This window comes from Seriola aureovittata, chromosome 16 (genome assembly GCF_021018895.1).
Source record: "Seriola aureovittata isolate HTS-2021-v1 ecotype China chromosome 16, ASM2101889v1, whole genome shotgun sequence".
Classification (NCBI taxonomy): domain Eukaryota; kingdom Metazoa; phylum Chordata; class Actinopteri; order Carangiformes; family Carangidae; genus Seriola; species Seriola aureovittata.
The window spans coordinates 15,131,661-15,158,727 of record NC_079379.1 but is presented as its reverse complement, the minus strand read 5'-3'; the positions used below and the strand labels follow the sequence as shown (position 1 = coordinate 15,158,727).

Sequence of the window (27,067 nt, the reverse complement as noted above, 5' to 3'; positions counted from 1 at the left end):
TTGACTAACTTCAGTCTTCAACCAACAGGCTTCAGCAGCCGCTTGGCATCTTTCCTAGTGAACCTTTGCCAGGACTGTACTGCAGCCATCTTCACTTCTGGTTTGTTTTGGGGGATTTTTGCATTCAGTTTGGTCCACAGCAAGTAAAATATACCTTCAGTTGCAATGAAGTTGCACTGAGTTGCACTTTCCTGGGTTGCTATAGATAAAAACATCTATAATGTCTATTAGACTGTTAACTCAATATGCACACCCCAAAACATTCTTACACCTAAACAATCACTGATTAATTTCAAAACTACTGTGGTGGGATATAGAGCTGCAATGACACAAACAAATATGTAACTAAGTGTAAAAAAAATAACTATTCTATACTGTATATATACACACACACACACACACACACACACACACACACACTCGTCATATACACAAGCCCACACAGTTAGGAAAAATGCCTGGATCCCTTTAAGTTAAGTGATATTTTAATGCTGTTTTGTCATGTTGTGCGATACGTTTTTTTCAGCTAGCAATAGCATTTCTTGAAAACCCTGGTTAAAAATAAAGGTCAGCATCAGAGGTCAAAGTTCAAGGACCAAGGGGACTGCAAGACCCTCTTGCATAACAAACAACATTATGAAACAGGGTCTTGCATATGTATAATCAATACAGAGCAAAACAGAAATCAACTGATGTTAACAGTTAAATGAGTACAAAGACACCAATAGACCTGAATAAATCTAAGATGAAATATAAGATACCAGTTCAATGAATTTAATTGCTTTCTATCAAAACCCACAGGTCCATTAGCAATAATCAGTCATGCATCACGGCTCTTAGCATTGATTAGCATCACTGTTAGCATGATTAGCATCTCCTGCTTTTGTCTAGTCAGACCCCAGGGGAGTAAATGTCTCAGGGTGAAGGGCAGAGCAAAGACACCAGAGAGAAAGAAAAAAAAGAGAGAGAGAGTGGGGGGAGGGGGGCCTACAGAGAGAGAGGATCCCAGACTGCACACATGCTGTTGCCATGGCGACCTGTGTAGACCAGCTTCTCAAATGGAGCAGCAAACAGAAAAAAAAGATGTTCAGTAAGCCCACTTGCACACATACATCTCCAGTTCGGTTTAATCAACAGTTGGATTTACTGTTTATTCACTGACTTTATGTTGATTTATTAAATTAGGATGGATTCTGGTCTGATGGGGAGGAAAGGACCTTCTGGCAGCACCAATGTCACCATGGAGACACATTGCCAAAAAATATAGCACAACTTGCAAATAACAAGTCTATACGCCCAGACACATACAGAGAGAGACACACACACTCACACCACACACAAACACAGTGAGAGACATCAGCTCTACCATGTACCAGGCAGCGTTACCATGGAAACTCCAGGCCAAGATTCCCTCCCCTCTCCATTTCAGGAGGAGAGTCAAAAAAAGGAATGAAAATAGGAGAGAGAAGATGACTGGCTTAAATATACAGATCTGATATCTGTCCACAAACAATCAGTGGTCAAATTAAACACAGGTTAAAACATGTTTAAAAAGAGTTTTTCTCAGCCCAAAAGACAAATCCAAATGTAAATGTTGGAAGACACAGAGGAAGTGAATCAAGATGCATGTATTGTTGTCCTTTTTCTCTGCCTGTGTCTAAAGAGGAGAGGATTGGAGTTGGAAATTAGATAGACTGAACATACAGATCTTGTGAATATGAAATAGTGATTAAATCATAGGTCTGTGAAAACACACAAACACAGACAGTTTTCAGTTGTGGCCACATGGTGGCAGCACTTGCTCTATTCTAGCCATTCTAGCCAAATGACTTCTATGCTTTGAATGCCTGCCTCCAAAAAAAACAAACAAACAAAAGAAAAGCATTTATACCACCCAAAATTAAAGATAATAAAATACTAATATACATTTTTTCCCATGACTTAACAGTAATGATTTAATCATGACATCAAATGTTCATACCAATGAGTGGGAAGGTATTGCAATAAATATCTTTCTAACTTAGTACTCATAATGATTGAGCCTTGAGCCTGTGTGTTTCATTTTTAAAAATTGATTGACTGAACTGAAGTTAAAGTAAAGCCAACAAAGTACCACCACTTCAAATAAAACAGCCTTACTGTATACCAACTAAAGGTGAGCTTGAATATGGAGCCACAGATAAAATCTCCAAAGGAAACTAGAAATCTGGTGACCAAAAAGAATAAGCACAATGGGGTTGCAACAGTGACTGCTAATAGAAAAAAATATAATTTAAACCCAACTTCAGTTAACACTGTACTGAAAAAGTGCTGAAAAAGGTCCTCAAACACAGGAGGCAATACAACCAGTCATGAGATTTTAGATCAACAACAGAGGGTTGTGTGCAGAAAGGTGACACTTGAGTCTACAGACCATGCAGTGCTTGTATTGGTAAAAACTTTTTGCACAAAAAATACAGAAATTGTGGGGCGCCTAAGCGGCTGGTAGAGCGCGTACCACATAAGCTTAATGCTAACCTCAGCAGCCATGTGTTCGGATCTGACCCACAGCCCTTTGCTGCACGTCATCCTCTCCTCTCTCCTTGACTTACTTTCCTATCTATCTCTCACTGTCCTACCAGAATAAAGGCAAAAATGCCCAAAAAATAACTACCAACAACCAAACTTAACATCAGTAACAGTCAAGAGTCAGAGTTTCTATTCTAAAGCACTGGGACATCTTATCAGCTGTAGCACTGCAGCAAACATCATCTCAAGCATTACAGCTGAAAATCTCCACCTGCCACAGAGAGCATAACCTGGCATCTTCTGAGGAATTAGACTAACTATACAGAGGGCCTGTGTTTGTGCTGATCTGCTGTAAGCTTCAGTGGAACAGGCAACTTCAACATATTCTCACTCAGGACCATGTGACAGAGTCTTGTGCAAAAGATGACACATATTCTGATACTGCACAGCACTCACATGAGAATGAGATGGAAAGGAAAACACGAGAAGCACAGCAGCAGCAGGGATTGAGACAAAAGCTGTTAAAAGGATCTCAGCTGCTCAAGCTCCAAAGTAAACTAGAAGAGGTATGTGTGTCAGGAGAAAACTAGACTGTGAAACCCACAGCTATTCTTGCACAAACCAGATTATAGGGAATGTGAAGTTGACATCATGCCTCGTTGAATTTTGGTGAACTGACATCATCATTTTGTTTACGTGCCATGTTGTGAGGATCCCGCTGCCTTTTTGGATACAAATATAAAGGATCTTCCTTTTATGCACACACTGTAGGACTAACCTGTAAAATCATGTCTCCATCCATTTCTGCTCTACATAACCAAATACTAAATACCCACTGAAAGTAGAAACAAGATTATAAGAAAGCTCTTTTATTAATAATGTGAATGATCAAACTGACTGCATATGACCCAACAAACTGTTGTATGTGCCACCTTAGCTTTGAGAGTATGACTGTGCTCTTTCAGTTGCCAGCTTGTGAATTAGCAAATGTTGCACCTAGCCACTGAAAAGCTGTTAATGAGCCTCTGGGGATTTTTAACTGTGTCCAGTCTAAAAACAAGATAATTTATAATGTCCGGGTATGTGAGTGCTGGTAGAGCATCAGGGTCTGTAATCCAGTCTTGGGCTGCCAAGTCATATGGATCTATGTTGTTCACCATTATTAGTTTGTCAAAATACCATTGTTTGGCATGTGATTTAATATCTCCTAGTAGGGTCCCTTTTCTTTCTCTTTCTTCTCCATAAAATTCAACTTTTCAGCCAAACAAAACAAAAGGTTTACAGGTAATCTCCGCAGCAGGCTGTTCCTGCCAATATGGCGCCCCCGTCCCAACATGCCAAAAAGCACAACATAATTTCATACTCTTCACTGGCATTTAGAGAAAGTACTATTAATATCTCTTCAGTGAATAGTGAATATCCTGAGAGAAATTATGTTTGCAGCGAAGGCTACCGTTCCAAAACAATACACACACATTGAGAAGCATGTAACCATAATACAGCATAGAGGTAAATATAGTATAACACCACACAGACTCAATCACTCAATAATCTCTGTGCAGTAATTAATGACTAATTAGTGCAAAATAGGACATTGTTACACAGGAATAAATGCAGCATAAATGTAAAAGAGGAAAGAGAAAATTGTGTCTTGTGCTTCTGAAAAATTACACTGGGAGATTTTTTTTAGTAAGACTGACTCTGTAGTTCATTTGTAGCCATTGATTTGGGAACATAAGGGCAAATCCAGGCGCCTAGTTGTTTCTGGGACAGAGAAGAAGGGGAGGAAAGCATGAGTGAGAGACTTGAATTTCAGGCCTGGATTTTCTAATAGGAGACGCCCCATTTCCAGCAGAGCTCAGGGAAAATGAGCTTCTTAAATGAAGAGAGAGAGAGAGAGAGAGAGAGAGAGAGAGAGAGAGAGAGATGTGGACAGAGAGAGAGAGAGAGAGAGAGAGAGAGAGAGAGAGAGAGAGAGAGAGAGAGAGAGAGAGAGAGAGAGAGAGAGACACACACACACACACACACACACACACAGGTATAATTTGAGTTCCAATTCCAAGTCGGGGAGAGGGATAAACCATAATATTCAGAGGAAAGCTTTGCCATGGCAACCAGCCTAGCCTGGAAACGGGGTCATGATTTCCTTTGCAGAGCCGGAGATGCACTGAAGCAGAATGAGCATGTCTGCGATAGAGACTGAGTGTGTGTGTCAGTCCCCTTCAACAGTGAAGAACTATGCAAGCAATGAAAGCTGCTACTGATGGTCAGTTTGCAAGACACTGAATATCTTGGGGCACACCGTGTGTGCGTGTGTGTGTGTGTGTGTGTGTGTGTTTGCATTCACACAGACTCATTTTCAGACAGGTCAAAATAACATTAAGTCAGAGCCAAGCACGGCGCCAGGGGCACTGACATGCTTTACTTTCTCACAAGCAAACACCGGAGACATGCTTCATTCACCTCTACACTTATATACTAAAGCATTTGTTGTCATTTCTGAATCATGTTATTAATCAATGTTAATGATGGAAGTTGTCAATTGCAACTGCAACATAGGCAGTTTAGAAATGGCCAATTGTATTTGTGTCTGGTCTGGCTCAAAGGTCTGTTATTTCTAGTCTTGTTGGGGAGTTTAAGTAATTTTATCACGGTTTCACAATTGTTTTCATCTATTTATCTGAGAAAACAAATCTTTATATATTCAGTTAAGATCTGGTAATTTAATGGTGAAACAAGATGGTATGTCAGTCCGAAAAACGCCGATTTGTGCCTTCTCAATGAAAAAAAAAAATGTTGTTTTCAATGGGAACCAAGACAAAAACGTGAGAAACAGATTTTTGTAAACAATAAAAATGTGGTATTTATTATCAGATGGCACGTACAAAATTGATCCCCTTTGACCTGTATAACCTGCCATACTTGATGACATTAAGCAGCACAACATCAAATTCTTCGAGGAGTTGTTTTCAAAACAGCAAGAAAGAAGAGACACAAAATTCTCTCAGCCAAGTGTATTATGTTTCATCTAAATTTAACAGCCATCTAAACAAATACCTTTTCTTGCCGTCACTGGTAGATATTTTGGTCTAATGTAGGCCGAAACCAACTCCTAATAAGTCAAGACAAGTGGAGTTAGCTATAATGAACATTATCATTATTTCATAATTAACAATGATCAATCAGTGGATATTACATTACAATCCAACCACATGTGTATCCACACACACGCAACACATCTATCCACCAACTCAGTCAGAGGTAGAAGCAGGAAGGCTCCCAACTCAGAACAGACACTTGACTTCATGTTACTGCAACAGGAAGGGTAAACGTGGGAGAGATAAAACAGAGAATGAGAGGGTACTTCACAGTAAAGTCAAAGTATTATTCTTTTTTCAGTTCAGTTGAAAAATGTCACTGAAAAGCAAGAATGAGAAGAAAATGTTTCCTTTCTAAACCAAACTAAATGGAGAAACTGTGCAAGACTCCCAGCTGGCTTCTGTGACTGTACTGTACCATGTAACCGTGACTGAGTCTTGGGTTCAAGTCAGGCCTCAGGCTACAAGTGATGACAACAACCATCTCTCAAATAATTCCTGTCTAACATTTATATGAATTTTACAAAGACAATAGAAAAAACAACAGCATTGGGTCATTACGATACACACATGCTCTGGCACATGCACTTTTTTTTTAACTATACACAGTCAGTCACAAAAAGCAGTGCAAAATAATGGAGACATTTTAAGACACCCCAACCTCGTCTTTCAGACATGCAGATGTAGCCTATAACAGAGCCAGAGCACTCGGGGTGAAAGTGCTTGGACTTTAAGCTGATTTCAATCTAAAACCATATGTTGACAAGTCTTTGTCTGAGTGCCAGCATCCACAGCCAGATGAGATTAAACACAGACTCTCTCTCTATCACTCACTCATACACACTCTCTCACACACACACACTCACACACACACACACACACACACACACACTTACCATCGCCATCATCCCCTACTGCCATGGTTCCAGTGTGTTATGAGTAGAAAAACTCCCTGTTATCTTTGTCCGTATTCGCTCCTCTCCCTCTGTTCTCCAGTTCTCGCCTTTGTTTTCTCCTCTATCTCTTTCCCTCTCTTGTTCGTTCAATCTCTCTCTGTCTCTGTCATGATGAATCAGGGAGAGGCTGTGATAGGCACAGCGCTGTGACTCGGCTACTGCGAGAGATCTCTGTCAGCTTCCTCCCTCAATCCTTTGCCCTCCCTGCCTCCCTCCCTCCCTCGCTCGCTCCTCTTCTCTCAGCAGCAGCTGCCACAAAACCTTTAGAGTGAACGCCAAGAGCTGGCCTAAAAGAGATGTGGGGCAAGGGCGAGTAAAGAACAAAGTGTTGTGTGCGTGCGTGAGTGTGTGTTTTAGAAGTTGAATTCTTGGTGGGTTTACTGAGTGTTTAAGGCAAAACACCTAAGTTACACACATCCTCATCACACTCTGTTTCTGACCTCCACTACTCACTGGTAGATTTTCTTGCCAAAAGAAAAAGAAACCAGTGTTACTCACTGAGAGCCAAACATGAATTCAGAAGAAAGGAACAGGTTGGGGAAACTAACAGACTCCAGAATCTTTTTTTTTGTTCAACTGCAAGATTCAAATGGCTTTGTACAAGAGACAGTAAAATCAGTATTTAACAGAGTAAACGCAAACTTAGGAAGCTTGACAACAGTGCTTAAACAATTAGTCAATTAATGCATGCAGAGACTCATGCAGTTTAGAGGGGGAGTATAACCCAAGATATTTTCTGTAGCTACAATCTACAGATGTCCCCTAAACATCTTGCTAGGCAGCTGCACACAGAGAAACCTCTAGCCCACAGTCAGATAATGCAGCACCAGCAACTCAGACAGGTGTGTGGCCAAAAATAGTCAAATAAAACACTCTAATGTTAGATTTACCTATGATGAAACAGGGGGATTTTCTCTGCCTGGGTGAGTTTTAATATACCTCAGCAGGCCACCAAAGTAGAGCTTGTGTATGGGAAACATTGTTTAAAGTCATTTTCCAAGCACACACTCTTCTTTGAATTATGCGATAGAAAACTGGATATCTGAATAGTAGTAACCCTATGATGGGCATTTTACAGACAAGGCAAGCACCAATAATTTACAGATTAGTGACTCTGAACGACCAACTGTTGCATGACAAGCTGCAGCAGCTGAGAAATACAAGAGAAAGAAGCTTAAGTACACTCGAAGTGGCAGCCAAGGCCAAACTGCAGGGCATGCATCCAAAGTTCATTCTGGTGAGCATCTGTCGTCACTTTCACTTTATGTTTACTCACGTTTGGTTATGTGGTCAACACTTATGGTCTGACTGCAAAGAGCTTGTAAAGTAGATACAAAAAGTAACAATGCACATACCTCGGTTTAGCAGGGTACACATTTGCTGATCTAATAGTTGTGAAACAGTCAAACCATTCAACCAGTGTTCCATTAATATCTGACTGTTATGTGGTTTTTGTTAACCACTTGCTTGGCTGTGCAGAGGTTGCAATAACAAGCACTTCCACTTGATGTTTTGTTGACCATCTGAGCCAGTTTCTTCTCAAACTTTTCACTGGACTGTTGTAATGTGAATTCCTATTATCTTTCTCCTACTGTTGTACCAACAGCCCAAAAAGATTTTTCCAACTAAATAATAACAACAAGCATAGCACATGACAAAACAGCAACACAGAAAAAGAAAAGAAAAAACAAGAAAAAAGAAATCACATTATTTGATCATAACAACTACACAATCATGGACCCAAAAACAACTTTGCTCTTAGGCAGGTGGGAATTAAAAGTAACACTCCCTCCACTGCCACCAGAGACAGCATCATGGCAACTACAGTCACTACACGCCCTGAGCTCCTCTCCATGTCTCTTCCTATGTCTCACTCTGTCCAAGTAAACAGGCTGAAACAGCCGACCAGGCACCAACCAACTGTCGCTGTTAGACAGACAGATACAGTGACAGGGCAGCCTAAAGGTACAAACAGCCAATGACAATCTCTGCTAGACACCAACAACAGACCTAACTGACCTTACAAAGAGCACAAACTCAGCTTAAGGCCACGCAGTGAAGATAGGAAGCAGTCATATCAACACATACTCAGGCTTTTAAAATTTTGTCATGTTATCATTAATAAAACGTGATTGTGCTTTGTGATGTTTACAAACGCGAACTGATATATGTTTAATCTTTTCCACAGTTGTAACATAAACAACACTGTAGGTTTTTAGCTGATTCTGTGCTTATTTCCTAACAATTACACAACAAACGCAACAAACTTCCAGGAAAGAAGTGAAACAGCTCAGGGAGAAAAAAAATATTTTTTGGTCCATACAATACTTTAAGGCTATCTGCTGATAACAAATACCAATCCAATACCAGTGCTCTCTTTTTCCTAAATTTAAAATTTATGATACTATAATTTTTATGCAAGGTAACATCAGGCAACAAATTTCTGTGGCATTGAAACTGAGCTGGAAGACAGCGTTGACTGAATGAATGTAACTGATATTGGAAACATTGTTATGACACAGACAGAATCTGAATTAGTCACATCACAGCCAATGCCCAATCTTCTATTCTAAGGTCAGTATCAGCAACTATGCAGATTATTAATCCCTTTAAAACAATGAAATTATTGGTGGATACATTATAATATACAGTATAGATAAATTAAAAGCTTCTCTTGCAAACAACCAAAAGAAACCACTTTGTGGAGCAATATTTAGTACAGAATTTTTACACACACACATTTAAAATGTTTCTCTTCTGATATGGGTGTCAGTAAATCCCTGAAGTGCTATGGAACCCAACAGAACAAAGTGAAACATTGCTGTAAGGACTGTTGTCAATACAACTCTAACTTTCATTGGTCAAACAACAAAGGCTGAGCCTGGGGCTCAGAAAGATCCACAGTCCACACTAATGCTGGACAGCACAACCTCTCAGCAGCAGCAGCAGCCTTCAGCTCAGGTCCGGCTCTGCCATAAAACCCACAGCATCACACACACACACAGATTAAACCATTAATCCTGTTAGGTCCTCTTACAGGAGCTCATGGCAACAAGCACACCCACAAGAGCACATGCAGATTTAGACGCATGCACGCACACACGCACAATCTGGCTCTCTTCTCAAACACACCCAGTACCTGACAACAGTAAAATCATCTTGGCAACATGACTCAACTTGGTGGCTCCTAGAAGCCAACACAACTATGACACAAAAAATGAGAAAAGGAACTTACCGTGACTTGGGCTGAGAGCCATGTTGCCTGAATTCAAGGCTTCATCAAAACGGGAAAATATCGTCTGTAACCTGTAGAGAGAGAGAGAGAGGAGAGGAAGATGAAAAGTTAAAACAATACGCAGACATGCACTGCACATACAGAACAAAGCTAATGAAATCAGTACTATAATAGAATTAGATACCTCCGGATGAGACTTAATTAGGAAAACGAAACTCAATCATCTTCACTGGCAGGATCAAGACAAAGAAAATGCACATGCAGATGGATACACACATGCACACACAGCACAGAGCTTTGACCTAAAGACAGGCAAGGTGCTGTGAATCCCAAGTGAAATTATCATCAGCAGCAACATGTGGAGAGCCTGCCTGTATGTCTGCCTGTTGGTGGGTGGGTGTGTCTATCATGCCATTCACACTCATGAAGCTGCAGCAGCAACATGACAAGAGTCTTCCTGACATGCTGCTCAGCACCAAACACACAAACAGACACACAATCGCAATCCAGATATGCTCAGTTGTGTGATTTACAGGTAGGACTGTCGGCATAATAACAGGTAAATGATCTCTCACAATTTACTCCTGAGCAGTGTGGGTACACATTGATTACACATGAATTGTATGACAAAAACACAACACAGACACAATAACCCACGTCCAGTAACATGCCCTAATGCCTCCTGGCCAAAAGGTTAGCCATGGATGTGAGCACACATGAATAAGAGTCATACACACCGTCCTCTGTCTGTCTGCCTGTCTGTCTGTCTCCCTGTCTGTCTTTTGGTGTCTGGGTGCCGGTCCACAACCACCAGACAGCTTAGAGGCTCCTGATAAGTGACGATTAGCGTTGCAACGGGCTGCTCAGCCGTGCAGCATTTTCACGTGGTTCCCTTCCTTTCATTTGCATTTTAATGCACCTATTTGCTTCAGAAATAAGCTATCCTTTAGTCTTCTCACTCATTTGCCTCAGTATTTCCCAGTGGGCTGATTAATAGGTTGCTGCGCAACATTGCATTAGCTCCCATGCTAGTGACACACTCTGGTCCTCGGCTCCCCTCAGCTCTTTGTATCCAACATGGTGCAGTGGCTCTGAGAGGGAGGGAGGAGGAGGGGAGGAGGGAGTGAGGGCGTGAGAGAGAGAGAGAGAGAGAGAGAGCCAAACAGCGAGAGGCCAAAGCATGCTACGGGCATGCGACAAAGCACCACCTACTGTCGCACATACGTACTGTATGCTAAGCATACACCCCACTGAAAAATCTCCACAGTGATACAAAGAGTTAAATCTCAAGCAGGGTCCGTGTGTGTGTGTGAGAGAGAGAGAGAGAGAGAGAGAGAGAGAGAGAGAGAGAGAGAGGTGTGTGAAGTGAAGTGGGCTAGTGTGTATGACAGGCAGCAAAGAGATTCAGTTACCCTTTACATAACCTCCTTCTCATACCCAGACACACATATACAGACTCGTCAAAGGGGGAGGGGCTGCACAGCTAGTGGCAGACAGACGGCAAGGCTGCCCCCCCCTCCTTCTCACCTCACTATATTTCCTCCCTCCCTCCTGTTCCCCTGTTTTAATCCTACCTCCCTTTTCACATTTTTTAAATTCAAGGATCCCGTCTTCACACTGCTGCACCTTTTAGACCGAGCTCTCAATCTGTGTTGGGATACAGATCGACTGTCATTGAGAAAGGGTCACCTTGAGTCCAGGGGACACCAATCATTTGCCTCTTGAACAAGAAGAAGAGGAAGAAGTGTGTGTATAAGACAGATCTATTGAATTCTGATTGAACCTGCATTTGAGCTGTTTATAGGAGGCTGCTGTCAGGTCACTTCTCACATACATGCATACACTCAGTACATTAGATAAATACTAGTATAAGGTTAAGTTTTAGTTCTCTCCACACATCAGGGAGTCAGCTAAATTATGTTTAGGCTTTAAAACACTGATCTATAAAACTGCCATCAGTAACAGAAACACAAACAAAGATATCCAGGTGATGTCTGACCTGCATTCAGTGCAGTACAGGATGAGCTGGGTCAAACAGCCAATTCAGGTGATTGACGTTCATTGAGACCAACTGCCAGAAGCTGGTGTATCCTATGCTACTGACGGTCTGAGAGGGGTCATGAGTTTCAATGTGCACAGTGTGCATCAGGTTGTGCTGAACTCTTGAGCTGATCTGAGAATAAAACTATTCTTCAATTGTTTTCTTTACATTCTGGGTCCCCTTTATCCACGAACATTATTCTGAGTAAAAACCTTTCCTTATCATTCAACTGACACGGTCTGTTAACCGTCAGTAGCAGTACAAGCAGCCCATATATTTGTAACTGCTGAATGTTCATTTCCAGTATTTCATTTCTGTAATGGTTTATTTAACGTAATGCATTTGCTCAGACAAAACAATTAAGGTAAAACTCTGTGTCCTGACCTGCATAAAAATGTAATTATACTCATTAGTCACAGGCTCCAGGCCTACTCCCAATTATTTGGGTTAGCAATGTAAATAACTTTTCATATAAACTAATTAAACACATTTGTGTGTGATTTAAAACTGTTGGCTTTGAATACTGTTTCAGGCATTTTCTAAAATTAAAGGGGGCAGAGTGAGTGAGTGAGAGAGTGAGTGAGAGAGTGAGAGAGTGAGTGAGTGAGTGAGTGAGTGAGTGAGTGAGTGAGTGAGTGAGTGAGTGAGTGAGTGAGTGAGTATTCAAAATGTTCCTTATAGAACTTGGGTTCTTTGTTCTTTCAGGGTTAAAATAAAAAGCAGCCCCTCTTTTCCTCTCTCCACTTTAAGCCCTCTGCTCTCTTTCAGGCTTTAGAAGGTTTGTTCTTTCTTACAGAGTAGTAAACACAGTAGCATAGAGCATAAAACAAAAACACAGGAGTCATCCACCTCACCTCTCATTATTACTCCATATCTTTTCCACCTCTTATTCTCAGCCTTCCACACTCCCCTTCTCTGTCACGATGTTCCCTTCTTCTGCCTTATCTGATGCTAGCGCTACAGAGTTGATATGTGATCTTTTCAGCAAGACCCTGGCTGCAGCCCTGCATTCCACTCGGCAACCATATACTAACACAAACACACTAAGGCACACACAACCTCCACCTTGCCTTCACACCAGTGCTCCAATATTATCAGTAAATAAACTAATAAAACGGACCTGACATATTTGTGCTGCACACAATGTATGCAAACATTTGCAAGAATTTCATATTAACTGCACACTACATGTTACAGAAGAAAGAACAAGCATTGGTTTCAGACCTAAGTCACTGTAGCTCTCAGACCTCTACATATCCCCTAAAGCAGACAGACACACTGGTCTGCATAAATTCCACATACACAGACAGCATGTTTACACTGGAGACAGACAGGCTTAATATGCGCAACACATGACACATGGCCACGGCCAGCATTCACAGACGCAAGACTCATTCTGAACAGTCAGTACACAACACAGGCTGCTGCTCGGATCTGTATCATGGGAGAAAGGGAGGGGGTTCACTGTCTGCTTAGAATAACCCTCAACTGGGCACATGTAACCAGGACGACCAAAGGAGGACGAAATCACTCAATGGACCTCTTCAGATGACATAAACACACACACACACTTTCTCCAATTTTTCCCCAACTCTGTTACTCCACCCAACGCCTTTGTACCCCATCTGCCCCCTCCCACCCCCCCCTCCCACAGTCAGTCAGCATTGTGCTCTGGATGAAAGTGCCTCTGTGTGTGTGAAGGGCAGAGTGGTGCATGGTGTGGCCTGGGACAGACTGAGTGCCAAGGCCACGGGACCCATAGACCCTCCACACATCTCATCCCTGTTTGATGGGAGAGCACATACAAATACATGCAAATAAAAATATCATCAGCACTGACATAGACAGATGATCGGTAGCTTACAGACTAAACAACTCACCGTGCAGCAGGCAGTCCTCTCTTTCCCACGTCTGCTCTCACCCGCTCTCCGACGTGACGATAAACATCCACCAATGTTGTTATGGAGGTCTCACGTACCTATGGACAGCAGACATTAACCAATTTCAAAGTTCTCCACACACAGAAATAAAATTACACGCATGCACTCGCACTCTAACATAGTGCACACAAAGTCATCTAAATGTTTATCCTGTCAATGTAGATGTGTGTGTTAGAAACATTATGGTTAATTTTTTCCCCCATAATGATTCCATAAAGATTACACTCTTTCTCCACTGCATGGGATTACAGAGACTAAAGATTGCAAATGTAAACGGATATTAAAAAATAAAGCCTTAAGGGCCTGTACTTATCCCCCCAATGGGAGACATCTGATTTACAAGTTATGTTGTTGGCACTGTTGTGATTGGGTGGTGGGATGCTGTTTAAGGGAATCTCTGCAAATGAGGGTGGGCGGGCCGGTTATGGATGTTGATTGGTCAGGACTGTATGTGGGTAGATAATCATTGGGTACACGATAGAAGCAGATTTCAGCTTTGGGGTGCAACTCCACAGGAGGTTAAACCAACCTCTCTCCATCCTTCTTTCTCTCTCTCTCTCTCACAGACACACACACACATACTCAGAGCTAGTACCGTGTGTGTTAATGGCTGGGTGTTGGTGCTCATGATTCAGCAGTGAAGCTGGGTGGGGGGACTATGAGCCCATCTCCTCACTAATAACAGTAATAATCAGAGAGCTGTCTTGAGATGCCTGCCAGCACACTTGGGGTGCTGAGAACTAAACCACAGGCTTAGCTGGAAACTGATACCAGGAAGATACAATGGAGTCAATTCAATCACACACACATACACAGTAACAGACATGTATGCAGGCATGTCGATCTTATATCAAGTTCTACAGTACCTGTGGGTTCTGATCTCCAGTCAGAGAGCAGAGATGAGGAACTAATTTACTGAGGCTCAGCGGCTGGGCTCCATACCTGAAAGAGACACACAAGAGCACAAAGAGATGAGAAGGACGATTACTAATGACAATGTAAAGCAAGTATAAAGATATGATCATAATATTATATCGTCTAATGATTTCCTGCCTGCATTCATGTCACATTTGAAGGAGTGAGGAAAACACCTGTACTCTCAGGAGGGAGACTGAACTTTTTAAAGCATAGTGTAAATTCCAAATAGGATTTATGGAACATATAAATTAATAAATCAACATCAACTGAGTTGTAATAGTAAAGTCACCAAAACTGAACAAGCAACTGATTAGTAACTGGAATATGTTGAGTGTACAGCCAATATATCCTATAATATAGGAACAATGCAATCAGATTGTTAAAACAAAAAAACAAAGATAAACATGGTTTGATAATTTTCCAACATTACTTATGAGTGGTCAAGTGTTCATGAGTTTAGTGTCATGCAGAAACTTTGGTTGTGTGTGCTGTCAAGCTTTTTGATTTTCTTCTTTTATTGTACTGCATCAAGCTCTGTCAGCCACAGTAATATCTGGAGCCATGAAACCCACACACAATCAAAACTAAATAAACACATGAAAACCCAGAAGCAGACACTCATATTTTACTCTCAGGCTTGACGGATACCTGTGTACGTTCAGTAAACGTCTTAACTTTACTATCATTGTAGCAGCTTAGCATTTAGCACAACACTGTCACTTTTCATTAGTAAAAAGATGCTAAAACTAGCACAGCGACTCTTACGGCCCAGATTTGTTGTCTGTAGAAGCCTTAAGGTGGAAAATACAGTAAAGTACAACCTGCACAGATCTGAACTGCTGTTGAGCTGCTGTCATACAATGCACAGCAAGCAAGTATCTGTTTAGTCTTATGTCTTGGTGTGTTTGTTTAATGGAGGTTGCAAAATGTAGGTTAACTATGTCTCTACAATCCAAGACAGATTTCTTGAAGATCAGAAATCTTCTCATAACTAATGGAAGGAAATGAGAGCAAACTAATTAATTTAGAAATGAACTGAAGACAGAAAAATGTGCACAGAATACAATGAAAACCAAGTCAAAAGGGTTTGCATGCAGCCCAAAAATCAAGCAAAAAATAAGCAACTAAGCATGTGACATTAATACTGATTATTTGCAAGTTATAATATATGGGGAGAAATTAATAAAGTGTGCAAACAGACCAACTTCAATTTCATTTCTGGCATACATATACTCCTTTCTTTTATTTTGCCAGATATAAAGGCTCCAACCTCCTGTGGCTTCTGGAAAAATGTCTCTAGATGGACCAGCATATTTTCTTTGGACCGTAGTAAGATAGAGACCCATTTCAATTATTTGTTCATGTTGATTTAAAAAAGAAAGTCCTCCATCAGTCCTGGCAGCTGAGCATGAGAGTGTGCAAGTGTTTGGGCCAGGGTAAACTGAGACCAGACTTTTAAAACTCCCTGAAAGCAACACATGGCGACATAAGCATACATGTAATGGCACATGACAAAAGTGGCAGTGCCATTTGTTGCACGTGTGCCACCTCCACCTCTAGAGTCACACAGACAGTTAAGAGGATTAATCCTGGAGACAGAGACTGTGTGTGTTTCTTGAACAAACAAAATGGGGCATGCTCATGGAAAGTAGCAGTAACAACAGATGGAAAGAATCTACACCTCAGTGTGCAATACAAGAAATACAATGAATTGATTTAAAGCAAGTATGATTAGATACGTTTAATTTTTGACTTTTCTGTCAGGACTAATGTACATCTTTCTGTAATGTGTTATTTCACATTTCTCTCTGGAAGTGATACAGAGGAAGAGGGGGAAGTTACTCACGTGTTGAGCGTGGCACTGAGACAGAGGCAGACTCCTTCTCGACTGCGGAAGTTCTTATGTTTGAAACCAGGAAGCAGCCTTTCCCAAACGTACTGGACAAAGGAGAATCAGGAGGACATGTGTGGGAGGGAGAGAGAGAGAGAAAGAGTGTCGGTAAGAATGAGCAGAAGTAGTTTCGGCCAGGCAGCTCAACAGGGGTTTGAGCAGATTACAGAGTACAGAGAAGGTTACAATCTGTGGAGATGTGCATGTGTGGTGAGTGTAGATAACACAAAGTAGAAGGGAGCTGTATCCCGTGTTATTCCTTACATATCCAGAAGATGGAGCCCAAAACATAGAGCACCTCTCTGCTGTAGTGAGTATCTATTATTGATGTGGATGTGGCTGTGATTTGTCTGCTGTCTCGGTTCTGCAGCTTATTCATGCATTTGAATAAACTACAATTGACCTGAATAGGTTGCTCCAAACTGGCTCGTCTACCAGTATAACAAAACTGTTTCTCACATTTGCTAACTTTCTATCCATCTACTGTCAAGAGACTGAACTTGAAATTCAACAGAACTGAAACTATTTTAAGGAACAACCAATGTTTATTCCTTTAGATTACATCTAACAGATCTTTGAGTGAGAAAAGCTGTCAGATTTTTATGTGTGTGTCTCACCATGGGCGAGGTGGTCTGCTCCATGCAGCGAAGGATAAGACCTTGGCTGTTCTCCCTAACCTGGTCCTTCCCATCACCCAGCCTGTCCACCAGAGCTGGCAAGACTACAGACAGAAACAGAGATGGGAGAAGGGAGAGAGAAATGTGAATCATGAGTCATGAGAGTCATGAGAGTCAATATATGAAAAATTAAGCTCAGTTTAGAGTATTTACATCAAGCACAGGAGAAATGAGGCCACGCACAACTGACTCTGTACCAGTTTTAAATGGCAAAGACAACAAAGACTGCCCCCAAGTGGAGAGTGTTTAAAACATAGATATTCAAAGATATATGTCCATCATTAGTACAGTGTCTGGGAGAGAGAAGAGACTCATTGTACTGTAAGAGCTTAAGCAATGACACCATCGACACGAAGGCTCTGACAGAACGAGGCGAAGGAGAGGACAGGAAATGACAAATGGACCGTGACTAAAATAATGTCAGGATCATCAAATGCTCTCGTGTCAGTTCCACTTCAACACACAACTGATTCAGTAGTGAGGCCGATGCAATGTGGTGACGTGCACAGTAAAGGATGAAAAGTAATAACCTTTCATGTTGAAATTCAACTGAACTATTGTATTTTGGCAACTAGTCAAATGTTTCCGATGGTCGCTCTATTCCTCCATGAAATGAAGAACAGAGGTGCCATCAGCTTTAAGTGTGTTTTCAGCTTTATTATCAGATGAACAGGTACTTGGCAGCTTTTGATCTAAAGGCCTGCAATTTGTGGTTACCACAAAAAGTAGGGTCAACAAATTAACCCTAACAAGCATCGTCAGTCTATCTAATTACTGATATAGTTTGTTCCTCTGTGCCATAGAGCTCCAGTGTTGTCCAAAAACTATTAAAAACACATCAATGAGGCAACATTTTTAATGCAAAATTCACAGCTGAAAGCAGTCACCAACAAATTAGCTACTTCCTCATGTCTGAATAACGTTTGCTTTTCGGGGGAAATTATTTAACCTCTTTTAATATATACAGTATATTTCTGACGCATTTTGAAAGATTTACATCTCGGTAGAAGAAAAGAAAAAGGGTTCCTAGCTGAGGGCAACAGACTGTCTCTCAATACTTTGAGAGACTGATTAACACATCATTGGTCTTTTCATGAGATTTGCTGACAATTACAAAAATATAAAGTACTGCCAGCTTCAACCTTTAACTTTTAAAGTCCAACATTCACAACATGCAGTTTTTTTTAAATGGCTCGTCTGAGTCAGCAGCCCATAATACTTTAAACGCACTAAAGGCCAAATCTGTGGAGTCTCTGTTTGACCATCAGGTGGAGACACTAAACTTTCTGAGTTACATAAAACTCAAAACCTCCCTTTGACATTCACGTAACGAGTAAACACAAATACACACAGAATGCCATGTGCGCGCACACACTCCTACCCACATTCCTAGTCTAAAACATCAGCGGGGGCGGGGGGGGGGGGCAGGCTGATGTCATCTGTCCTTTTCCTGTGTGTATGTGTGTGTGCGTACATTATGTTACCATAACAGCTGGTCGCCTAGGCACCAAGGACAATTCCCTCAAACAGAAAAAATGACAGGGTGCATTGTTACATTGTTGCACACAACAACGTCATATGCTGTAGTTGAGATGAAAACACACACACAGACACACTTTTCTTGTATGTGGAAAGTTGCCTCATTTTGTTTGACCTTTTTCAACAGGTCACTCTAACTGTGAAACCACACGGCTGCTGGGCCAATCACATCACTTAATTTTATCTGACACACTACAACCTTATATGATCTGTATATATCAATACCATTTATACCTCACATCTGGGAACTACTTGGCAAGATGGCCAACAGCACAGAGTCAATTCCTGTGCACATGCAAACACATAGTGTAATGGCAGCAGCCCTGTACAATGAGTCAGTTCTGTAGATCAATACAATCACTGTCTCAATGATCTCATCTTCCTCCTCTCAGTGAGTTTGTGAGTGTGTGTGTGTGTGTGTGTATGTGTGTGTGTGGGAGGAGGGTGGGTGCAGGGAGAAGGAGAGAGAGCACAGGAAAGGAGAGATGGAAGTCAGATGGAGGGAGGGAGATTCCAGAGCCAGCGGTGGCTCAGAGAGATGTTTTTACCATCAATCTGAAACACACACTTCCATTAGACACACTAATACACACAGCTCTGCTAGGGCACTGTCCTAGACAGTGAACTAGATGCGTGTATAGTGGCAGACTCTGCACAGTGTGTCAGGGCCAATCTTCCCAGAGCTGCACTGCAGGGTTGAGTGCGTTTGTTGGTGATGAGAGCCACTGACAAAGACAGCTGGTGACACCTTAAGCGGGCACACACAAGGGCTGGCACTGACATAACACACACATACACACTCATAGGGCATGTAATCTGATACAAGGTTCAGTCAGTGAGGTCATATGAATGTGTGGTGTGGTGTGGTTTTGGGGTGTTATGGGGTGAGCTACAGTATGACAGACAATTCAGAGCCTAAATACAGACTAGAGGATGTATAACAGAGAGAGGGTGGTGCCAGGCTTTAGAGCAGTGCTGCTGGTCTGTCTCAGAGGAACCACAAAGTGGAAGTGAGAGACAAAATGGAAGGACAGGCCAAATGCTGAAGAGTCTATACAAAAATACACAAACATCACACTTCAAATAGTATGGAGTAGAGTACAACGTAGGAAACTGTTGTAGGTTTCAACATTTATATATTTTTCAATTCAGTAACCACTGAAGCCAAAAGGGTAAACTCATCCTTGACTAGCAAGCACTGTTCAAGATAGTAGAGGGAGCACTTTGCAGAGGACATTAACTTTTGAGCCTGATGAACTGAAGAAAGAAAGAGATGGTTATAATCCCCTTTGCAAAGAATCACAAATGATAACAATAAGTGTGAGTTGGCAATAGAAAAGCTGAAAACTGGTTTGTGCAGCAGCAGGTTGGTTCTCTATTTTAAGGACAAGAAAACTACAACAAAAGATAAAAAGTATTTGTTTGTATCATAAAGCTGTTTTTATTTCAGCATTCAAAGTTCAGCCTGGGGATAGGTACAGTATCTCACCTGTGCCTAGGTATCCTTTGAACCGCTCTCCCATGCGGTCCACAAACGCACTGCAGATGTCTATCCCCATCAATGCCACCTACAAAGTAGAGTGAGACAGACGTGGGTTATAATGGGTCATACACAATAATTAATATGTTGATTCAGACTCAGACATTTCACAGGACTTGCTTTTCATTTCACATCAACAAAGCATGTACATGTCTGCTTACATATTAACCACAGTGGCAACAGTGATACAATGGCTGACACAATAGCTGATTTTTCATCCACCTGTTCTCATGCAAAGTTTGTACAAACCCATAACCCTGAATGGAAACGTCCGGTTTTCAGTTGAAACATTTCAACCAATGAAGGTCATCTGTAAACTGAAGTTATAATCTCCCTAAACACATACAACCATATAATCTCTGACGGCCATACGAACATACAGTTCAAAGTGGGCCTTTGGGTTCAGATTATTTAATCACACAAATGCTCTGAAATATGGTGCTTGGCTGAAAATGTGTTTGTATGGATTAAAGATGATACTTCAGTTAACAGAAAAAAATCTAAACTAAAAGAGTCATTTAACGGCTAATACCTATCTGTCTCAAAGGTTATGTCAACAGCTGTGGTACTCTTTATTATGAAACCTTGTTGTGGCCTCTTTATACTCTCTGCATAGCAACAGCTGATGGAATCACACAATGATTTGCATTTTTTTGGAGATCTGGTAAAAACTCAAAGGACTTTTGTGTCAACATGATGACTTGAGTCAATTGTAGACCAATACGTTGAGATTGTCCCAACACGTAAAGAAGCATGCTCCGCATTCACCACTCAAGATGTCTCTTATAGTAACCCTTGACAATCCCCTTTTCCCGTCTCTCTTTTCCCCTACTGCCCTGATTTGGCTCAGTCACAAAAAAAGGAAAATTGGCTTGTGATATGACTCGTAGGGGGAAGGTAGACTGGATTTTTTTGTCTAGTGGTAAAGTTGAGTTTTCCACTGTGTTTCTGATTAGGATCACTTCCCACACTGCGCTGTGCTCCTGGAATGCTTGTTTTGGCAATGCTGCGGTGAAACTGAACAGTCCAAAAAGAAAATCCATTAAAACATTATTCTCCAGACTCCTCTGTCATGCTCAGAGTGGGGAGACAGACTGCAGTTTTTTCCCTATTTTAGTCAAAGGAAGAGCAGAGCCAGGTAACTACAGAAACAAAAAGGAGGAGAATGGGTGGAATAACAGGGACGAAGGCCAAGTAATACTACAGAAGACAAAAAAAAATAAATAAAAAATCACCTGGAGAAGAAACATGAGCTCTGGGACAATATGACGACTACATTATATTGACCTAATTTAGGGGGAGCAGGGGAGAAAGGCAGGAAAAACAGCAGGAGAAAGATGAAACAGTACGAGAAGGAAATCTCCCCCAGGCCTCCCCTCCCCCTCCTCCACCCAGCACCCCAACAAGCTTGTCGCCCACAACCATATGGCATCTTCATGTGGAGAAAGACAGAGAAGAGGAAATAGAGGACAAGAGACGGAAGGGCCTGCGCTTGTTATTCACCTTGGACAGGAGAAAGTGAACCGGAGGTGGAGAAGGTTCCTTACTGCTCTACAGACCATCTGCAGCTAAACATCTGGCTAGGGGGTGAGGAGGGGGGATGTGTGATATCAAAAGACACTTAGGTATCACCCCAAATACTAAAAACATCAGGCGTGTGGATAAAACAAGGATAGCACTGACACACAAATTTGATCCTACAACACGCAACTACTTCATCTGTAGTCTGCAATCCCCAAAAGATCAGGGCGGCTGAGGTATGCTGGAGAAAAAAAACAACACAGTAAATATTTAGCTCTGTATGAATGGGTCTTTGTGAAGACCCAGGTTGCTGCGTATGGTGGCTTAGTCTCTAATTCGCATACCACGTACAGGGTTTACTCTGGATTCTAAAGAGGCTTAAAGTGAGTTTTGGACAGAAAAACGTGGTCCAAGGCTCTGATATCACACAGCCACATGCAAAGACGCAGGCTAGTGCTGGAACAATTATTTTCACTATCGATTAATCTGCCAGTCTTTTTTTCCATTAATCGTTTCATCATTTGGTCGACAAAATGCAACAAAATAGTGAAAAACACCTGTCTATTATGTTCAAATCCACACTCAAGCTGTGTTGCTAAGTCTATACTCACTTTCACCTTTGTGGTCACTGTGCAGTTGGCAGGCATGAAGAAAGTTATTGTTTTACTGAATATTATGATACAAAACAATAGCAAAACTCATCTTTGTTTCATGTAATGACAGAAACTAGCATTACATTAGCCTGTTTAATTACCATATTGGCCCAGTTACATTTAATTTATCAGATTTTCCCTTTTACACAGCACAAAGAATGGTGCCTGTTAATACTGTGGATGATGGCAAAAGACTGGCCAAGGCATAGCATAGCACTGAGATTTGACCAAAGTGCAATAAGCACCTGGAGCCTTTTCTCTTCACTGCTATCCTTGCTGGCTGTAGCTCACCAGTTCCTGCAGCTGCTTCCCACTAAAAGCTGCAATCAATTCTCTTCACTGGAAGGCTTCTACTATGAAGCACCTGCAGGAAGAGTTGAGTTTGCAGGAACAACACAGTAAAACTGAAATACTTTCATTGTTTAAGAGGAACATATGAACATATTGAAGCTGCAGTGTAATATAAACTACAATAAAAACAACTGTCCAGTGGAATAAGTCTTATGAGAGATGAAACTGTACAATGACAGTAAGAAAAAAATATCCGGGGCACTCCAATTGTAGATGTGAAACTAAAAATCCTTTATTAATATATGGATATGCCAACGTGTTTCGACTCACAGAGTCTTCATCACATCCTGTGAACGCATTAAAGGATTTATAGTTTCACATCTACAATCGGAGTGCCCAAGATATTTTATTCTGACTGCCATTGTACAGTTTCAACTCTTATAAAATTTATTACACTGTACGTTGTTTTTTTCTAGTTTATCTGACCACGGTCCTCGTCCTGGAAGAGCACCTGGTTTCACAGTTTTCTTCTTTAAATTCTCCATTATACCTTGTTGACCCTGTGCAGCACTCACTCACACACACTGTTTTTCTTCATCTGCAGTGTAATATATTTAACTGGCAAATACTGGCAATAGAGTGTTTGCTCGGTTTGTTTATTGTATACTAAATGTTCCATTGTAATACACATTGTATCGAGGCTTGAGTGCATCATCTCTTCTCATGCCAAAATAATTTTGCGTGTTAGACACTCCATCTTCATTTCAACAAAATCCCACAGATCAGTGTGTCTGGGCAGGACAATCTAGCAGCAGTGTCAATCCTCAATCAACCCAGTCAGTGTCCAGTCATCTGGCCCTGCTGCCCATAAAAGCAGCATGCAATATTAATGCCCTATGTTTGTGTGTCTCAAATAGGCACTGAGGCCTCTGTGATGTTGTGAGAGCAGGGAGCATGGCGTGTATCTGCTGCTCACAGAGAACAGAAAGACAGTACAAGTGTGAAACTGACTCATTGACAAAAAAAGACCAGTCAATGGCACGCAAGTGAAGTAGAGAGGAAGACAGCCAAGGGACAGAAGGAATACTGTACTTCATCCACTCTTAAAAGAGGAACTTAAGTGCGACAGTATCCTTATCTGAACATTATTTGTATTTATGGGTAGTGACTTGTGCTTTCCACTTATCTATGTTTACCCAATTTATCATTCCAGTTCTCCATTCTCCTCCATAACTCCTCCTTCACTCTCTTCCACTTGTCAACTCTGAATCATCTCTCCTCTCTTCCCTCTCTCTGTGCTGATGCAGCATCTTGCTAACACCTGAACCCTCTTGCTTTTTGCCCAATAGGGAACCAATCAGCACCCCTAAAAGGTTTCTGTGTGAAGGCCGCTGAGGGGTCACCACTCACTTGCATATCATTGCCAGACACTGATTGTGTCACTCAAATGTGTCATCCACATAAAGGACCAAATTTGAACACAGGGAAATGTTACCTTGTCACAACTGGGGATGAATTGCATAGGGATGAAATACATGGAGGTAGTGATGAGTCACCTTTTCACTTTAAAAAATATTGATCTGGTCATTGATTTCAAGGATGTAAGTCAACTGATTCAGGCATTAGAAAAAGCCATAATAAAGAGTACAGACAAAAATCTTTTAGATCTTAACTTTAATCAACACTCAAAACTACCTCTTACCTATTCCCAACAGTGCCAACTAACGTCTCATTATCATTACCTTAAATGCATTACTGGCACCTTAAACTTGTTGTGAAGTGTTTAGATGCAAAACCATGATATCTTGGGACTGTCCAGAGTCTGTAATTATTCAGAAATTTGGGAGTGGGAGTTAAAAGGAAACTGATAAAATCTCAATATCTGTAATGGATGATTTAAGTCTTTATTTGTCAATAGAGAAAAACAAATGTTTGTTACTAATATACCAGCAGTGGTGCATTTTTATTAGCTTCTCTCTAGTAAATGGAAACCAGTTTGCAAAAATGTATTTAAAGTTTATGATGACAAGATGACAAAGCAAGTCAAATGAGAATGTTCTGCCACAAGTTGAGTAGTGCTGTCAAAAAAGATGTGCTTTCAAAAGGCAGAGGATGCTTTCTTTATGCAGAACACACAATTTCCACACTCATACAGTCTTGCTGTGTCCTGCATATCAGTGGAGACATTGTTAATCAGTTCAAAAACAGACTTGGGAGTCAAATTTCAGCATGCCTTGAGAAGAGATTTCAGACTGTTTTGACTTGCTTTCTGGGTTGGTGTGATATCATGGCAAAAATGTCACATTCCAGCATTTCTGAGTTGTGGAAAGAGTGCAGACAAGGTCACCACACACACACACAAACACACACACACATACATACACACACACACATAAAAAGGGGTGAGAATGAACAGGAAAACAACTGAGAAAACACAAAAAGGGAGATTCGGAGTGTGTCTGTATGTGTGAGGGTGAATGAGAGAGAGAGAGAGAGAGGGAGAGATGGAAAGAAAGCATAGGTCATAACAATGAGGCTTCCAACCCCTCCCCCATCCAATCCAGTCCTCCAGTAGTCTACAGTCATGACAATAGGTCCCCTTAATACAGTCTGCCAAAACAACAATATAAACCCCAAACAACCACAGGAATGCCTTATGTCCTACTCTGTCACTGGGATGAAATTTAAAAATGTCAGCCTCTTATGAGACATGAATTGACTACTATATGGTGAAACTAAAATTGCCTTTTTTGAAGGATGGTAAGAGGATGTCCTACATGAAAATTGCAAAGTAAATTTTGTTTCTTTTGACTTTAAATTTGTTGAAATTAGATAAGTAAAGAGTAAACCGGTTTGATTAACTTTGTTTTGCAGGAGATCACACAACTATGATCGATGAGAACTCGTTTAAAAAGCCCTTTCTCTGTTAAAGTTCTTCGCTTTGAAACTAATCTACCCCCACCCCTCTTCCCGTTCACTGGATAAATCGGTGAATGATAATTCATGAACAGGCGGAGGGGATCATTGCTGCAGTGACACTGTGATACTCTCATAGGATGAGTTGCCAAGATCTCTCACCTTGAAATTGCTGGAGTTCACCCATCCCGTTAACTCGTCTATGGTCTTATCCAGCCGGGATTTGTCCTGTTCCACGTCCTGGGAACGGTGCGGGTCGTTCAGGTAGTCAATAAGGTCCTGACCGACCTGCAACCTGCGGGTAACATCTTTCTGCAGTACCTGCTGATAAAAATAGTCCATGTTGTCATGATCCTCCATTGGGCACTCAGTGCCGAGTGGCCAGCCACTGAAGCCGGCCGAAGACAGGAGACAGTGGTCGGTGAGGCGGGTTGTGAAGCACCGAAAAAGATGTTAACTGTAGTTCCGTGGAAGGGCAGAGAGACTGTGTGGTCTGGACTGCGTCTAACTGATGTTAGACCATCAACATGCAATCCCTTATAAAAAAAAAACAGCTTAATTTAACACCAACCAAATCAAAAGCCCAACTTTGTGTGACAAAGACCTAGCTCGGTAGCTTCTTTACTATAAAACGTTAGCTTATAAGGTTAACTTAAAACTTCGAGAAAGTTCGGGAAACGTGTAATTGTGGTGGACCTGGCAGGTTCCCTCAATATATCTGCATCAAAACAAGCTAGCAGCCCTGGTTGGCTATCTATCATGCTAACAAAAATAGCACCTAGCTAGTTAGCACAGCGACCCAAACAAGGGCAGACCGCTTCACATCAGCTAGCGCAGCTAGCTAACGTTAGTTATCCGCAGGCCTACGCCTGGCTCCTATCCGCCCCTCTATTCCATAACCGCAGGCTGGAAAGTCTGCTAAGCTTCAACTGTCGACGCCTTCAGCACCAAACTTGCACCAAACTTTTACAACAAGGAGACAGCTCCAGTCCCGCGGCAACTGGTTTCTCTTTAATCCTATAATAATCGCCACTACCGCTGAATCCGTTACGAGGCGCTAAAAGCTGCGCGCTGCCGGGGACTGCAGTTCACCAGGAGGCGCAGCCGATCACAGATCAGGCCGATGGGTCTTCGGGCACCGCACAGCTAGCCAGTATGATGCCTGATGTAAAATGTCCAATTGCCAAGTATACGGGGAACAACGCCAATGCTTAAACAGGGAGATAGATACACTAGCTATATAAGATCCTATTTTTATAACTTCATTACCCATGGCTGGATAATTATGTTTCCCGTAAATCATGAATCTACAAGCCGCACTGCTAATGCGGGTGTTTACCGTC

The 27,067-nt window shown here is 41.6% G+C and overlaps 1 protein-coding gene across 30 annotated transcripts in view; it reads right to left on the bottom strand.

Annotated features, from left to right (window-relative positions):
* The window catches only part of clasp2 (cytoplasmic linker associated protein 2), a 57,918-nt gene extending 31,091 nt beyond the window's left edge, over positions 1–26,827 (bottom strand). For 15 of the 30 annotated variants that reach the window (XM_056398953.1, XM_056398972.1, XM_056398977.1 and 12 more), the window contains exons 1-7: positions 25,887–26,826; positions 20,293–20,371; positions 17,205–17,308; positions 16,543–16,634; positions 14,645–14,720; positions 13,719–13,816; positions 9,798–9,868 (exon numbers count right to left, since the gene is read on the bottom strand). In XM_056398953.1, the coding sequence (XP_056254928.1) occupies positions 9,798–9,868; positions 13,719–13,816; positions 14,645–14,720; positions 16,543–16,634; positions 17,205–17,308; positions 20,293–20,371; positions 25,887–26,084 (718 nt within the window). In that variant the 5' untranslated portion in view covers positions 26,085–26,826. Of the gene's footprint in view, positions 1–6,502; positions 6,723–9,797; positions 9,869–10,534; positions 10,864–13,718; positions 13,817–14,644; positions 14,721–16,542; positions 16,635–17,204; positions 17,309–20,292; positions 20,372–25,886 lie in introns of those variants that run through there. The other 15 variants (XM_056398944.1, XM_056398945.1, XM_056398948.1 and 12 more) reach the window with 3 other exon arrangements.
* Between the last annotated feature and the right edge of the window lie 240 nt (positions 26,828–27,067).